Here is a 17,115-nt window from a genome sequence, read left to right as displayed (position 1 = left end):
CACGCTGGTCAACCTCCAGTCATTTTTGACCTTCCCAGTTAGCCAGAGCTGATGACAAATGATGGACAGTGTCTTGCTGAGCTCTTCTGGCAGTTCCTCAGTACCCTCAGGTGGATCCCATCTGGCCTTACAGACTTGTGAGAGTCTCAGTGGCACAGCAGGCCATTAACTACTTCCTCCTATAATGTTCTCAGAGGATCTCAGTTACATTTTATGAGTCTTGCCAGCAGGACTTACCTTTTCCATAAAGAATATGAGACACTGCTAGTATGTTGAAGGATGACTAAAGAAACGTTGACTTTCTGAATTTTTAATTACTTACTTAAATATCTAATGAATACAAAAATCTGCTGGAAATCTGTTTCCTTTTGCAATATATACTCAAGAGACCAGTATTTCTAGCCATGTACTGAAAATTATTTTACGTCTTCCTGCACAGAGGCAATTCTGATAATGCAGTATTAATTTACTTGTTACTGTACTGGATTTTATTCAGTAGAACATAAATTAAAACTAACAAAAATGACAGACTAAATTTTGACCATTAATTAGAATAATAAGAACAAACATGAGTGTTTGTTCATGAGCTCATGAAAAATGAATTTTATTCAACCATCTTCCCTATAGGGGAAAAGTCCTGCTGTCTCAACATACTAGGAAAATTGTCTTTTAATGATTGTTCCGGATTCCTAAGTAAGTATCATTATATTGAACTGCTGGAGGAAAAATGTGTTTATATTTAATTTACAAATCAATAGGTCCTTTTAATTGAGACTATCACTTGAACTATATTTGCTCAAGAACACCACACAATTTGTTTCTTTACATTATTTTAGCAGTAAGTGTTTAAACTTAGCTGAAAATTTTATTTATATGAAAAATTTGTATGAAAACTTTCACAATAACTTAGCAATTTAAGTGTATTTCTTTTAAAAGCATTGTAAGAAATAATCACACAGTTTCTGGATTCCAGGATAGCTATAAATTGCTTTTTAAAAATGATAAAATAACGTAGAGAATGCCAATAGAATTAGAGAGAAAACTGCGTAGAAAATCAACCAATCTTTGTGATGGCAGCTTAGTGCCATCATACCTCCTATTACCTACATAAGCAATTTTATTCTGTTAACAAACTGATTTTAAAGTATCAATTTTGTTTAATAAAGAAACACACCTAGCAGATGTATAAACAATGATCCCTTCACCTTAGTTGCAGCTGAAGGCTTATATATGGCTGGTCACTTTGAAAGCTTTGTTTGGGGAAGTGAAGGACTATTAATGCTGTAGGGACACTGAAATGCATTTAAACAAGTGATAAAAATGCCTTATAAAGTTAATTATGTTTACTTTCCCCCTCCCTTGATGTTCATTACCTTTAAACGGAGCCACACATTGGCAGAAATAATTACCAGGTTGGTCAATGCAGGTGGCTCCATTCTTGCAGGGAAATGAAGCACACTCATCTATATCTGTTTCACATCTTGCACCTTTGAAAAGATGAAAGTTTTGAACACTTACTAAAAAATCAGGTCCCAATTTCTAATTAATTTGCACCATAAAATTCTCAAGCCACTTGTGAAGATAAGCTAACATACATCGACCAAACAAACATCCACATTACTACAAAATCCATTTTGTTCTTATAACCACAAATATGTACCAACTTATTTCTGAGTTTCTAAATGGTAACTAGTCTTCCTTATGTATCCAAGCTTTGAAGACCTTTTTAAATGCAGACTAATTTATCTTGTGCTATGAGGTTTACAGATACAGTCAGTGTTCCAGTGAGTTGGAATGCAAATTAAACATTAGACCAGGGCAGATAAAGAAAAATGACAATAAACACAAGAAAATTAGTCAATAATGTCTTAACTGATGCTTTGTGGACTACCTGGCTGTGAAAAAAAAAGGTTTGCTATGAAAACAACTCACCAGTAAAACCAGGTAGACAGACACATTTATAGCCACCAGTAAGGTCTGCACATGATGCATTATGAAGACATGGAGAAGACTGACATTCATTTATATTTGCGTCACAAGTGGTACCTATGAATATAGAATCAAGGAAAGGGGAAAGAACTTATTTCATGGCACCTTTAGGTAAGGACCAACATTTATTTTAACTGAATATAACTCACATATCAGCATCTATTTCACACCCTTTTAATATTCAGATCTGGGTGTTTATGACAGATGTTCATCTTCTGAATGCTTAATTCATTCACTAATTTTTCAAAAATGTTAAAAGTACAGTAATCAAACAGTTAACTAAGGCTTAAAGCAGAAAATTTTCTTTTTGTATAAATATAGACGAAGAGAAACTGTATTACAGTAAGTATAATAGGCAGCATTGCAGTGGTGTGAGAGGAAATACTTCTTATGTTCATGATAAGGCAAAAGATGTACTCCCAAAAAAATAGGAAATCTGTTATAGACAAGAAGAAAATTTATTCCAATGTAGACTATAAAAAAACCACATAACTACTCAAAGTATAAAAATACTTCATTGCTAATATTTTTCAGTGAACCAAATTCTTTATCATTTGAAGAATAATTGAAAAATTGCATCAATTGCATGATTTGGGAAGTTAAAAGCATTTAAAGAAATAAAAATGCAAGTGATAATTCTTCTGAATAGATGAGTGGTAGAAATTACTATTTTGCACTGGGACATTTGAATTATGGATTGATTTGTATTTTAATGATTAAATATCCATGATGTTTAAAAAATGAATCTTTAAAAAGAAAATGGATACACTTTAAATTCCTGATCTAAGCTGAAAGCATAGCTGCAGCTATTAATGCACCCACTTATCAAAGCTAATAAATTTTTAATATAAATTGTACAAATATGACAACCCCAAAACCTTTACCACACAGTTGGATTTTTTTTCTATTCGAGGATATTAAAGCTTTGAAATATTTTAAAAGCTTGCAGAAAAAAGTATCTCAAATTTTCAGAATTCACTGAAATCCACAGATCCATTTTCAACGGACAAGACACCAGTTAGCAGAAAACACCTAGTTCTGTGCTATCATGAAAACAAAATGGGTAATTTGGTCAAGATATGCCTCTTCTAAGTGACATGTTTATGACTTCATATGACACCCATATGTGAATACATGCATTTCATCTGATATGTTAAAAAATGGTGTAAAACTCTGAGTAGGTTTACAAAGTTATTGTTCTGTGGATTTTTTTTTACCTTCAAATCCATCCTGACAGATGCAACTGAAGGCATCCAGGTGATCAACACAAGTAGCTCCATTGTGACAAGGGTCACTAAGACACTCATCCACTTCAATCTCACAGTTATGACCTGGAAACAAGTGGAGGATTAATTTCATTAGAACACACCACTGGTGAATCATCAGCACAGGAAGCAACAACAAAATGAAATAAATGAGCTTAGGTACAGGGAGCTTTTAACAATGAACCATAAATTGTCTTTGGGGAATTTATTTTTTTTTTTGATTAAAGGAAAAAAGCAGAATGAATATAATGTTCAACAAAGATTTTATGGAGTCCTTACAGATGTAATCAAAAACGTGCATGTTTTCATATTTTAAGGGCAAGAAAGCCTTGAGTTTTCATAAAACATTGCAAATGTAAATATGGTTTCCAAGGGAAAAAAATTAAAATAATACAATCTTTCTCTATTATTTTTTTTTTCATTAGTTTATTAATTTTTGGCTTTGTTTTAAAGATCAGAACAGCAAGTTAAGAGGTATGCAGTCTTCTCAAGGTCTCAATTCCTCTGGTTGTCTGTGTCCTCCTTGACTATTGAGGGAGATTTTAGTGTCATCCTATTCCTGATTTTGGAGCCCTCTCAATGTCCCTAGAGCTACACAGGATGGATCTGGGTAGCACAGCTGATCTGCCACTCAGAGAATTCCTACTGCCCTTGATTATTTCACCATACAGTTGATCAAAAATATCTGTATATGTATCTAGAAAGATTTTTTTTCTTTTACATTGGCGTCTGAAAATACCATGTCAGTATGCTGACATAGACAAAATAATTTTAATCTAGTCAGTGTAATGACAATGGCCTGCAGGGTAGATGCAAACATGAATACTTAAACCTACCCAGGATCTTGGATGCATATTTGGCAGTTGAGACCCTGTTAGTGCAGCCTTACTATTACAGAGAGCACAAAAGAGTTAAATAAAGGCCAACTTGCATATGGTTGGGAGTTTAAATCACATCAGTGTAAGACAGACACCATGTCTAAAATAGTATAAAGAGTAATTGGAGTGGAAATAGTCCCTTGTAGTCAGTATTTTTTACAGCTGAATACTTTTACTCAGCCAAGTACTTTTGTGTGCAAGGAAACAAAAGTTGTTTCTGCCTGAATCAAAGGCACACTGCTAAATTATCTATTGCTACTTTTGAACAAACTTCTATTCTCTGGTTTAGGCCTGACTGAAACATGTTAAACAGCACTTCTATGAACTAACCTATAAATCCAGGTGCACAGAAGCAGAGATAGCCACCCACAATATCTTTACAGATGCTGGAGGCCCCACATGGTTGTGATAGGCAGGCAGCAACACTAGCTTCACACAACTCACCAGTAAAACCTGTTGAAAAATAGAGTAACAGAAGACTTAGGAAATTTAATAATCTGAGAAAACAGATAAGTGATAGACCAATTAAATGTGTGCTCTTCCTATGTTTTAAAATCTTATTTAGAATAACGTAAAATATTCAAATATACTTGAAAGTTTCAGTTTCATATACAAAACAACTCTAATTGGAACAAAGTCATAATTATAAAGTCAATTACAAAGCTGTACTTCAGATTATAATAAACACCCTTCAAAATACAATGGGCATCAAGGAAATAATAATTTTCATTGATGACAGAACTTTTGTTTTTGAATTACACAATAAATAGTTGCAAGAAAATATTCTTTGCTAGACTGATTTTTTTTCAAACCACATTAATATATTTAACTATGTGATATAAAGCAGTTGAAAAAACAGTCCATATGTGTGGAGTTAGTATCCAAATGCTGAATATAAACACAAAGTTTCAAATTTTAGACATTTCGGTTTGGTCATAAAAACTTAGTGAGCTAAAGCTCACTAAGAAGTACAGTTTTCTGGTCTCCTATTAGCTGAGCACTTAAATTTTCTAAATATTTTTAGTGCAACAAAGATCAAAACAGACTAGTACAATTATAATTTAACAAGTGTGGCATGAAAAGCCACTAAAGACTTAAACCAGAGATTTGGTTAAGTGAGTTAAATATAATGAATTCTAGTGTCTTAAAAACTTAGATGCTAAGTTTGGCTCAAGATCTGAACTTCACATTTAATTTAAAAATATATTTATAAAGCAATGCCATGCTTCAGCAGCATAAGTATTGCCATGACGGATTACAGTGCACCATTGAGGTTCCTCATATCTGACATTGTGTTAGTCAAATTTTTAGACAACAAGGAGGACTCTGGTGAAAAATGTTCAAATAAATCTGCATTCCTACTCCATGCCATGATAGCTTTCAAAACTAAACATAACCTAGTTTTAATAGTGTTTATTAAGTGCAGTTGACTATAATAAATAATTACAAAATTTCATAAGTTCAGTACTGTGTGGACCTAGTCTTTAAGAGGAAATGGAAACCATGTTCTTAAGGCATGACTGAAGACCTCCTGATCTGGAAGAATTTTTAACTTTTGAACATCTTGTAACATGAGGGACAACAGCAGCTTCTGACCATCAGGGTAAATTGCTGGAACATGCTGCACTTTTCAAATTCTGGCTTGTTGAACAACCCTTTGAGGGAGAAATACAAGGCAATGCATATTAAAGCTGCCCTACACATGCAGTCGTTTTCATTTCTAAATCAGTAGATGCAGAAAGGTGACTTTAAGCTATGTTTCAATTCCATCCTAAACACCAGCTGTGCAGCATTCTTGCACAGCTGAAGTTTTCCTCCTTGTTGATTGTCATACAAAATTTAAGTCTCTCATTTTGCCTTTGTAAATAGCTCTTAACATCTGCATAATGAAGTACTACATAAACCTAATATAAAAAATTAGTATAAAGAAATAAAATGAAAATGTTGATCAATGATGGTATCAGCTATGCACAGATATAGCTGTAGTTGTTGCATGTGTAACTTTCATCAAAGTAGAGATAATAAATATGAAAAGCGAACAGGTTTTTTTCCTTGATGAAATAAAAATTATTATTCATAACTTTATAGATTTGAAATAAAGGTCTTAATCTATGTGTCCTCTTACTTCTGTGTTTTGAATTAATTATTGAAGTATTACAGCATGGATTTTTGGGCTTTGAGCAATCTGATCTACTTAAAAAAGTCACTATACTAAGTTGAAGAACAAAGGGTAGTGGTTTCAGGGCTCAATTTTAATATTATACATCTGGTTACGTATAAGGTTTCTCTTCAAAACAGATTCAGTCGGATTGCTTAACAATACTTAACATTTCCTACAAAAAGAAATGACCACATTTTGATTTCTTTTTTTTTCTTACAGATATACAAAAAATACTTCATAAGTTTAGATAATGAAAATTTCACAACAGAATATTTGATTTTTTTTAAATGCCACATTTGCATTCTTGAGACATTTCTTTTTGACAAACCGAAATGCCTCATGACAAAAGTGATTTTTACTAGTCAGGCTGTGACACTTAAATTCTCCAGGGAGATCACTGAATTGTGATCCATTCTGACATAGTCCAGCCACACAGTGATTTATGGCAATTTCACTACATGGGTCCTTATATTCTGGATGGCAGGTACATCTGAAACTATTAACTGAAACCTCACATTAAGGGTTATTGTCAGAGCCAGCAGGATTTGATGTGCATTCATTCACTCTTATTGAACAAATAGTACTTCTGGGGAAAAAAAATTTATGGTTCCTGTTAAAATTAGATCTAAGAAAAGCTTAAACAAAAAGAAAGGAAGGAAGTGTCGGAAGGAAGGAAGTGTCGGAAGGAAGGAAGTGTCGGAAGGAAGTGTCGGAAGGAAGGAAGTGTCAGAAGGAAGGAAGTGTCGGAAGGAAGTGTCGGAAGGAAGGAAGTGTCAGAAGGAAGGAAGTGTCGGAACGAAGTGTCGGAAGGAAGGAAGGAAGGAAGGAAGGAAGGAAGGAAGGAAGGAAGGAAGGAAGGAAGGAAGGAAGGAAGGAAGGAAGGAAGGAAGGAAGGAAGGAAGGAAGGAAGGAAGGAAGGAAGGAAGGAAGGAAGGAAGTGTCAGAAGGAAGTGTCGGAAGGAAGGAAGGAAGTGTCGGAAGGAAGGAAGGAAGGAAGGAAGGAAGGAAGGAAGGAAGGAAGGAAGGAAGGAAGGAAGGAAGTGGCAGAAGGAAGTGGCGGAAGGAAGTGGCGGAAGGAAGTGGCGGAAGGAAGTGGCGGAAGGAAGTGGCGGAAGGAAGGAAGGAAGGAAGGAAGGAAGGAAGGAAGGAAGGAAGGAAGGAAGGAAGGAAGGAAGGAAGGAAGGAAGGAAGGAAGGAAGGAAGGAAGGAAGGAAGTGGCAGAAGGAAGTGGCGGAAGGAAGTGTCAGAAGGAAGTGGCGGAAGGAAGTGGCGGAAGGAAGGAAGGAAGGAAGGAAGGAAGGAAGGAAGGAAGGAAGGAAGGAAGGAAGTAAGTGGCGGAAGGAAGGAAGTGGCGGAAGGAAGGAAGGAAGAAAGAAAGAAAGAAAGAAAGAAAGAAAGAAAGAAAGAAAGAAAGAAAGAGAAAGAAAAAGAAAAAAAGAGAAAGAGAAATGTCAAATTTAATAAATTCATGTAAAACCTGGACAATATTTTCATTGTCATTAGGATTCATACATAATGGGTTGCCAATTTATCCTTATATGTACTGAATGGGATAATAATTATTTATAAAACCATTTCATTCATTTGATTTTGGGATAGAGTGGTTGTTTGTCATTCAACATCTATCATAGTGAAATTCTGCTTGGGCTTGGGTCCTCTGGAATTTCAAATATAAAAATTGTACTTACTGAAAAAATTACACAAAATGTGAAAATTAAAAAAATATGTAATTAATAATAATGTTGAACAAAATAAAGAGTAATAAAGAGGGAAAATCATCACCTTGGCATGTGAATTGGGTTTGCTTGGCCTGGTTTTGGTAGCAGGGTGGGGGCTTACAGGGTTAGCTTCTCTGAGAAGTTGCCAAAATCTTCCCCCATGGTGGACAGAGCCAATGCCACCTGCCTCCAGGACAAGCCCCCTGCTGGCCAAGGCCAAAACCATCAGCAAATGGCAGTAATCCTTCTGTGATCATATTTAAAGAGGAAAAACCTGATTGCACAGAGGCAATTTTGGGTAAGAAAAGAGGAACAGCTCTGCAGACACCACGGTCAGTGCAGAAGGAAGGGCAGGAGATGCTCCAGGTGCCAGAGCTGAGATTCCCCTGCAGGCCCTGGTGCGGCCCAATGTGAGGCAGCTGTGCCCTGCAGCCCATGGAGGGCCAAGGTGGATCATGTTACCTAGGCACTGTCAGATTTTTGTTGGCTTCAAATGCTTATATATAGTTCAACTTCACATTTTCTCCAGCATTTTTTCAATAATTCAAGTTAGACCTGACAGTTTTATATTTCACTTCTGCTCTTTTCTACCTTTCTATAACTTGGGCCTAACCACAAGCTACAGCACTGAAATTACTCGGAATCCTTTCTAAATACCACAGTTGAAGCTGTAGCCAAAAAAGCAGATTTTAGAGTACACATTTTCATTTGAACACTCTAGGTTCTTTTGTGACTGATAAAATCGTGAAGATTATTCTGGGAGTTATAGAAAAACACCTGAAAAACAGCACATTATTGGTCACGGCTTCATGAGGGGAAAGTCCTGCTTATCAAACATTATTTTGTTTTAGGACAAAGTAATCCTCTGTTGATCAAGGGAAGTCAACTGATGTAATATTTCTGGATTTCTGCAAAGCTTTTGATACTGTTTCTCACAGAACCCTACTGGACAAAATGTCCAGCCCACAGCTGGAAAAGCACATCATGTGGTGGGTGAGCCACTGGCTCAGGGGTTGGATGTAAAAGCTTATAGTGAGTGGGGTGGCATCAGACTGGTGACCTGTCACTGGTGGGGTTCCACAGGGCTCCATCCTCAGCCCTGTGCTCTTCAACATCTTCATAAATTACTTGGACGCAGGAATTAAAGGAATACTAAGTCTGCCAATAATACTAAACTGGAAGGAACTGTTGACTCCCTCAAAGGCAGTGAGTCCCTGCAGAGAGACAGAAAAATTAGGATACTGGGCAATTGCCAACCACATGAAATTCAGCTAGGGAAAGTGGTGGATTCTGCATCTGGATCAAAGTGACCCTGGATGAATGTACAGATGGAGAATGAAGCGCTGGAAGTAGCACTGGAAGCAGCACTCACAGAACATGAGCCAGCAGTGCCCTGGAGGCGGGAGAGCCAACCCTGTCCTGGGGGCATCAGGTCCAGCATCACCAGCTGGGCAAGGGAGGGGATTGTCCTGCTGTGCTCTGCACTGGGGCAGCCTCACCTCAAGTTCCATGTGCAGTTTTGGGTGACACAATAGTAGAAAGATATTAAAGAGTGTCCAAAGGAGGGCAACAAAGATGGTGAAGGGTCTTGAAGAGAAGCCATATGAGGAGTCATATGAGGTCACTTGATCTGCTCTGCTGCTTTTCAAATGTTCTTCATCTATTCTTGAATATAGCACAAATCAGCAGAACAGAAGTTCTGATCAAAGTTCTTTCAAAAGGAGTAAATCTGACCTTTCTGTAACTTTTTCTCTCTTCATTCTTCCCCATCTAGAATTTCTTTCTCCCAAGGAGGGCTAGTGAGTGCACCATGTCTCTTTTAGCTACTTGACTTCAATGACTATTTCTACTGCTTTTTGGACAAGCTGGACCTTAAGCCATACACTTAAATGAGAAGATGTAAAAGAACTGTCACTCCACAGTGTTTTTCTTAAAAAAAAAACACCCTTTAGCTAATGCAAAGGGCAACAATGGCTAGATACATCTTCCAATACTGTAAGAATATTTTTGTCAGTTCCACTAAAAGATAGATTAGAACTAGAGAAAAAGGATTAAGGAAAACCAGAGACCTACTCTACACATTGTAGAGTAATTCACCAGAAGAATTACAGCTATTACAGCAGAAGTTTGATTACTGTACCACAGCAGGCAGCTTCAGAATCTCTCTTATTTACACTAAGAAAACACAGAATAAGTTTTTATTCTGATTGTGATTACTGGCTTGAAATGTGTCAGGCTGTTTTATAATTTTGTGGTATGATGCCTTAAAATAGCACCTAATGGTGCTTTACACCTGCAGAATAAAATAACTGCAAGAGCAGAAAAAAATATGAAAAATTTATGAAATAATATCTGCTATCAATTTTCATTTTTCCGTGATGACTGTGAAGTTTTCAATGTTTGCTGGTTCTTTTGCGATGATGTCAAGATCTGTTGAGAAGGTGATACGTATTATATAACATAATTTGATTGTTATTAGGCATGGGCAATTTATTACCCTCTCCTATATAACATCTTCCTGTAATTAATATGAAAATTCTGTGGTATTTACAATTCCCTTATGGATAATGAAAAATGAGAGTAAGAAATTACTTAATTGAAATAGTTTATGCCAGTTAGAATTGGGGTAAAAGCATTGCTGCTAGCAGATCAGAAGGGAAAAAACCCAACAAAAAAAAGCAATGACAAAAGTATAAACAACAAAAGGAATCATGAATATGAATTACCTAACTTCTGAATTACATAGATTTTCAGCTTAACATCTCTGAAAAAAAGATCAGTGAAATACAAAGCTCCCAAAAAAATCAGCCCAAGCAGTGGGCAATGTTGCTGCTCTTCCTCAGTTATATCTCGGAGGTATTGCATGCTTTCAGATTTTGTGTGTTGAGAATAAGGAGATAAGAGGATGAGCTGACCCCCCATTGTGTAATACGACAGTGAATTAAATAAAGAGCTCTTCAGTTCAATATTCCTATTTTAGACATGAATTAATTTGTTACAGAAAGTAAGTTAAATGACTTTATTAAAAAGAGAATGGCTTCAAGTGCCACATAAATTCAGGTATGTATTTGCTCAGGACCGTAAAAGATTTTTAAGTAAAATTTAGGAAGACAAATATGAATATAAAAACAAACATACATTGGCTTGCTATTCATGTCATTCATGGAATTAAGATTGGCAGGCAGTAACAAGCAAAATTTTTGGGTTGAGCTACTACTTAGAATTTGCTGATAAGCAATCTGTTCGACAGAGGCAGAGTACACAGACTTTCCCTGTCATCTATCAAGTATTTTCTAGTCTCTCTTTTGTAAATTTTAAAGATAATATGAAATCCAAATATGATCCTTCATTTTTCATCTGATTAGAACACCATATGGTACTAGAAACCTGGAGGGGTAAAGAATGGATTCATTTTAGTAACAGGTAAGTAAAGGAAAAAAAAAAAGGTGATTAAACCACATAAAGCAACAGCAGTGGACTTTGCTGAAGGTCTGGTAAGACAATTCGCTTACTTGTTGAGAATTTTATATAATATTTTTACTCCTTATTAATGCAAGTAGAGACACAGATTATGAGAACTGAACAAATACTAATTATTTCTCAGTACATTGTAGGACCAGAGGACTACTTGGGAAGTGAGTTGTCAAAGAAAGAAGTTATTTTAGAGAAGGGTAGAAAAGCATAAAGACAGAATAAAAACATAGATAAAGAATTAAATGAGTGGACATTTCAAAGAAAAAGAATGAATCATATCCAAAATAAAGACTGTTAATATTTCTTTAGAAATAGCAGTAGAATAAGAAGTGTTTCAGTTTTGACTATAAAATACACTTCTGGAATTTTTTTTTTTTTTATCAGAGATGGCCAAACAGCATAGCAGACCATAATTTGAAAACATTTTGATCCTTTATTAGAAATTTAAATGTACTTAGACATTTGGTGGACAAATAACCTATCAATTATCTACTTTTCAGAAAGAGAAGTTTTGGAATAAACAAGTTTTAAATACAAAAATCAAACATAGAAAAATTATGTTTAGTAGGTGTAGCATACTAACATCAAAAAAAGACAATAGTTTGATTATCACATTAAGTTCTCCACAAAATGTATGATTTTAAGGCTATTGACCAAACTTTTAGCAGTTTTCTGGAATGTGATGTCTGAAAACAAATTTTTTTGCATTTCTAATGTCAGAAATGGAAAAAGGTAGACAAGAGCCAGAGATTACATCATTGTAAATCTTATTAATTTCTTATTAAAAGTGAAGTGAATGGGTTCATTCTATAACCAAGAGGCGCTTAACCATGGGAACATATTCCAATAATGTAAGAAAAGAAAAAAAGAAAAAAAAGAGATACAAAAAATAAGAAGCAGAAAATTAACATTAGTCACAATTAGCAAATTAAATCCTTTATAAAGAATGTAATTCTGGTGAATTGTGAAATACAGCTATGACTGTTTTAACAAGTCTTTAAAATAGCTGGTTAGTATCATAATCATTCCTTTCCATCCTCTTACTGCCATTACAGTACTTTTAGAAGTGAATAGATTCAAGCTAAAGGCTTCATAGAGATATTTCCTGACCTGGGGGATTTGTAATGGGTTATTAGAGTGTTCCTTAAGACATCACTCTTTTGTGTCTGCTTTTGGTAGCAGTAACTCAATGTCTTATTAGACACTTTGAAATAAATAGTGTTGTTTTTATTAGAAAAGTGTCAAATTTTTAAGTCATCTGCTAGGGTTGGTGGATTGAATTGACATTACAAATGAGCTATTAATCAATTTTCTTCCCTGTATTTTTAGCCTCATAAATGACAGTGGGTTTTTTTTTAAAAAGGAGAGGAAGTTGACTATTTTTTCTTGTTCTATTGCAAGAAAATTTCTTTTACCACTGACATGAAGCACTATACTGAAAAATTGGAAAACAGGTAGAAAACTGGAATTATAAAAAAATAAACTTTCTTTATGAAGCTATTACACGTAATAAAGTATCTTCTTACAATATCAAGAAATTTTCCATGTAGTCCCTTCACCATGATTGCTTTCTCTTTCTTCATCACAGGCTACCTTAACAGCAAAGTCTTATAAGAGACTTTTTAATGAGATTTTCAAAGTTTGTTGCTCTTCTCATTTGTCCTTTCTTCCTTCCTGTTTTTGGAGAATACTTTTGGATTCCACATTTTCCTTCTCCTACACTTGGGCACAGGTATATATACATAATATGAGTTGATGTATAATGAATGGTTTTCAATGTCATTGTGTGAATTTTCTTCTTCCTTCTTCATTTAATTATTTTCATTTAAAAATTGTAATTAAAATGTATATCTATTTCAAGATTTTTTAAAAAAATCATTGTATCTTGTTTTACATCTTAATTTACCCATCTTTTATAATTTGAGCCTTTCAGTGCAAAAATTCACTAAATGCTTACTTCTATAAGAATAAAATAATAAAATCTCACTGAAGTAGAAGTTGCAGAGCTTTATTTTCTCCTTATACATTTACGTCCAATTTCTAACAGATAATAAAGATTAGATTTAAAATTTTAAATCTTACTGTGCTTCTGGGAGCATTTTGAACAAATAGAAGGTACAGATGCTGGTGTATTACAGAATGCACCGTCAGTATTACATCATGGTGCACACCTTGAATACACAATGTCTGAACAATTACAAGTCCACTAGAGGAATGAGCTATTATGCACTTTTCCAGCAGCATTTTTATTTACATAAATCTCAAAGACTTTTTTCTGCATGAAACATATATATTAAGGTTAGCATTACAACTTCAAACATGCATGACAAGTTAATCCAAAAGTATGATAATTAAAAATGAGGAATCTTAAAACATTTATGTACTGTTCTCTTGATTTTCTAAAGAAAATAATGAAAGTAGAAAATGGAAGGTATATCTTGAAATTTGATTTACATAGAGAATTGGAAAGGAAAATATGAGAAAACTGGTGAGTCATGATAAGGACAAATTAGTGGATTACCAAAAAAAAAAAAAATACACTGTGTAATGCAAAGGCACTCCACCTCCTCCTAATGGCCATATGGTCTCCAGCAACAGCTAATTTAGAAAACTCTTTCAAGGATTTTATGGCTGAATATATTATTAAATATGGAATAGAATATCTCCTTGGTCCTTTGGGGTCAGCTGTCCCAGCTCTGTACACTCCAAGGTGTTTTTCCACCCCAGCCTACTCACTGTCAGAGCAAAAAGAGAAACAGAGATGGCCATGATGCTGTGCAAGCACTGCTCAGCAGCAGCCAAAACATTCCTGAGTTAGCAACTTGGCTTTAGTCACAAATCTAAAACACAACACTGTAACTTCTATGAAGAGGATTTTTTCTATCTCAACCAGACCCTGGTTCTGGGTCAACATTGATCCAATCAATTCTTATTTCGGGGGAAATACGCATTAAACATTTATTTTCTTGTGTATTATCCAGTCATTCTCTTCTGATAATAAGAAGATCAAGGGCTTTTTTCCAGAGTGAAAAAACAAAGAATGGCCTTCAGTGATTTTTTTTCTTCTTCCTAATGTCGAAAACACTGTAAAATACTTCTGAATTATTTTTCTTTATAAAAGGAAGCTCCCAACTTGCGCCAATTTTAGAATTGTTGCCTTTTTCAGCTAGGTAATTTAGGAATAAATTGCTACACGTAATGTAAAAAACACTTGAAGTTTAACTAATATTGTAAAGGGCTCCATGAAAAAATGAAGTAAACAATCCTACCTTCAGTGGTAAAAAATTACTGGATATGTTTGGGAATATCTTTATTAGAAAAACATCTTAATACACTAAGAATCTTAAAACCACAGAAGAATTTCTGGGGTATTAAAATATATTTAATGATTCACAATTATAAGAGAAAAAACTACTAGTCTATGGATGAGCTATAAATGTAAGGAAAAACTCTTGGGAAGGACCCCTAATAATGTTCCCTGTCACTCACTGTTTCCAGATACTGCTTTTGTAAGGGGCAGTAACAACGGCAGGTCCTGGAGACCCATCTGCATAACCTCTGCTCCTCCAACACCTCTGAATTCAGGTGGCCTCAGCCTTCATCCTGGATTAAGAGCCAACACAAATGTCATGGATGTGACTGCCTATAGAAATCTCAGTGTTAAGATTTTGCAAAGGAGACAACATAATACAAATATATTGATCTCAGTTTCCCTATAATATTGAGTCCACTAACTACAGCTGCATGCAGTTCTGTACTATTTGCTAAATGAATGCTCAGAGTATCTTCTGTGTCAGTCTGCTGAATAACCTTTCTACAGGTGATTAGATGGACTTGTTCAGAAAGAATTCTATCCCAGTACAAGTTAGGATGTTAGGTAGAAGAAAAACATGATTTACAAATTGCATAAGTGAATTGTGACTTGGAGCAAAAAATAGAGAATTGGAATTTTAAGCTATGCATCAGCCAGTCTTTTTGGCAAGCAGAGCAACAGCTTCATGTGAAAAATGTTGCGCTTTCTGATCAAGCAACTTTGAAATCAAAGCAAAAAATACCATTACAAATTCTATGTTAAGGATCATTGTGCAGCAGCAATGTGAAGAATTGAATGATTTTGTAAACTTTTTTCATCTGTAATCTTGATGATTCACTTTATTTTTTGAGTCGCAGCATGCAACAGTTTTTCTAAGGTCTCTTCCTGGCATAAAAACTTTCATGTATAAGCATCTACTTCATAACAAGTGTTGCCAGAAAGGTTTGAAAGAAAGTACAGTCTTATTTCATGGTACACTAAACTTTAATAACAGCAATACCTTCCAAAAAGGAAGAATTTGATTTACAATTTCTCTGTGTGCATGTTTACTCTTAATCAGAAGTACTGCTCCTTTGATTCAGTGTATTAAGTTGAACAAAAATTGATTTTAGGTTGAATCCATCAACTGATAGGATTTTCTGCTTCAAAATCAGTCTCCTTTGGCAATCATGCTAATCATCCAGTAATCCCATTAAAAAAAAAAAAAATCTATTCAGTTAAGTATAGCAGGGATATACATCACTGAGGCACAAATAGGGATGGGAAAGAAATTGTGTAGTGGATGCAATGTTTTCTAAAAGAGAAAAATTGTGCATCCAGCCTACAGTGTCTGAGAGCAGAAAAAGGGAGACTGTTTAGGGAGATATTATTAGTTTAGCAACTTCCAGCTGTCTGTTCCCTTTGAAACCTTCAAACATTCCAGTGTTTTAAAAATCAAAGGATGCTTTAGTATTGACTTACAGATATTTTGGTTGTGAACTTGTCTAATCCTTTACCAAAACTTCCAAATAAATTCTCTAGTTATATCCCATTCTGTGGTAACAAATTGAGAAATGCAATCCCAACTGTTAAAAGTTTTTTTATGTTTCTAAGATTCCCTCATGCTTGTCTTCTATAAACTTAAAAGGACTTCACCTTTCCATAAGGAACTTGCTATATTCCATTGAACACTTTTGATGCCTTTTTGAATATATTATAAAAAATCCAGCATCTTGTACATTAAAATTTCCCTAAATATCACATAAACATTGCCTGTAAACACCTTAGAAATTTTAGAAAGAGGTTCCTCACTTCTTTCTTAAACTGTGCTTCTCTACTTGACCATTTCGAGGCATGGTGTCCAGATGACAGACTACTATTGTCATAAAATATTATAAATTAGCCCTTGTTTTTTAACTTTGTTTCCCCCCTTTTCTAAATTCAATATACATAGGTAACAATTTTCTAGTGGAATAAAAAATTAATATTCATTATAAATTCTTGAATACTCATAAAAAATCAGGTTTTGGAAAAACATTTCATACAAACAAACAGTTTTATTCTTTTCAGCCACAAACTTGATAAAAAGTAGCACTATAATTAAGAATATGCAGAACTTTTTTAGATCTGGTCATAAGGCTAAAGACTTTGTGTAGGTCCTGGTAGTTCAATTCAAATTCACCTTAAAGTATTATATTTATAAGGTAAACTGGGCTAAGATCCCTTATTTAGTAATAGAATCACAGGCAAACTTGAGTTGGAAATGATGTCTTGAGGCCATCTAGTCTAATACTCACTCACAGTAATCCCAGCAAGATTAGGTAGCTAAGAGAACTGT

General features: G+C 34.7%; 1 protein-coding gene across 1 annotated transcript in view; it reads right to left on the bottom strand.

The window, feature by feature from the left end:
• Positions 1-17,115, bottom strand: part of EYS (eyes shut homolog) — a 704,807-nt gene that overhangs the window by 489,786 nt on the left and 197,906 nt on the right. Inside the window, exons 15-18 of the mRNA XM_058801756.1 lie at positions 4,463-4,585; positions 3,207-3,320; positions 1,933-2,046; positions 1,374-1,487 (exon numbers count right to left, since the gene is read on the bottom strand). Of these exons, the coding sequence (XP_058657739.1) occupies positions 1,374-1,487; positions 1,933-2,046; positions 3,207-3,320; positions 4,463-4,585 (465 nt within the window). The remainder of the gene's footprint in view (positions 1-1,373; positions 1,488-1,932; positions 2,047-3,206; positions 3,321-4,462; positions 4,586-17,115) is intronic.

Source organism: Ammospiza caudacuta, chromosome 3 (genome assembly GCF_027887145.1).
Source record: "Ammospiza caudacuta isolate bAmmCau1 chromosome 3, bAmmCau1.pri, whole genome shotgun sequence".
NCBI lineage: Eukaryota > Metazoa > Chordata > Aves > Passeriformes > Passerellidae > Ammospiza > Ammospiza caudacuta.
Note: the sequence above shows the minus strand (reverse complement) of the source record. Positions and strands in the feature narration are given on the sequence as shown.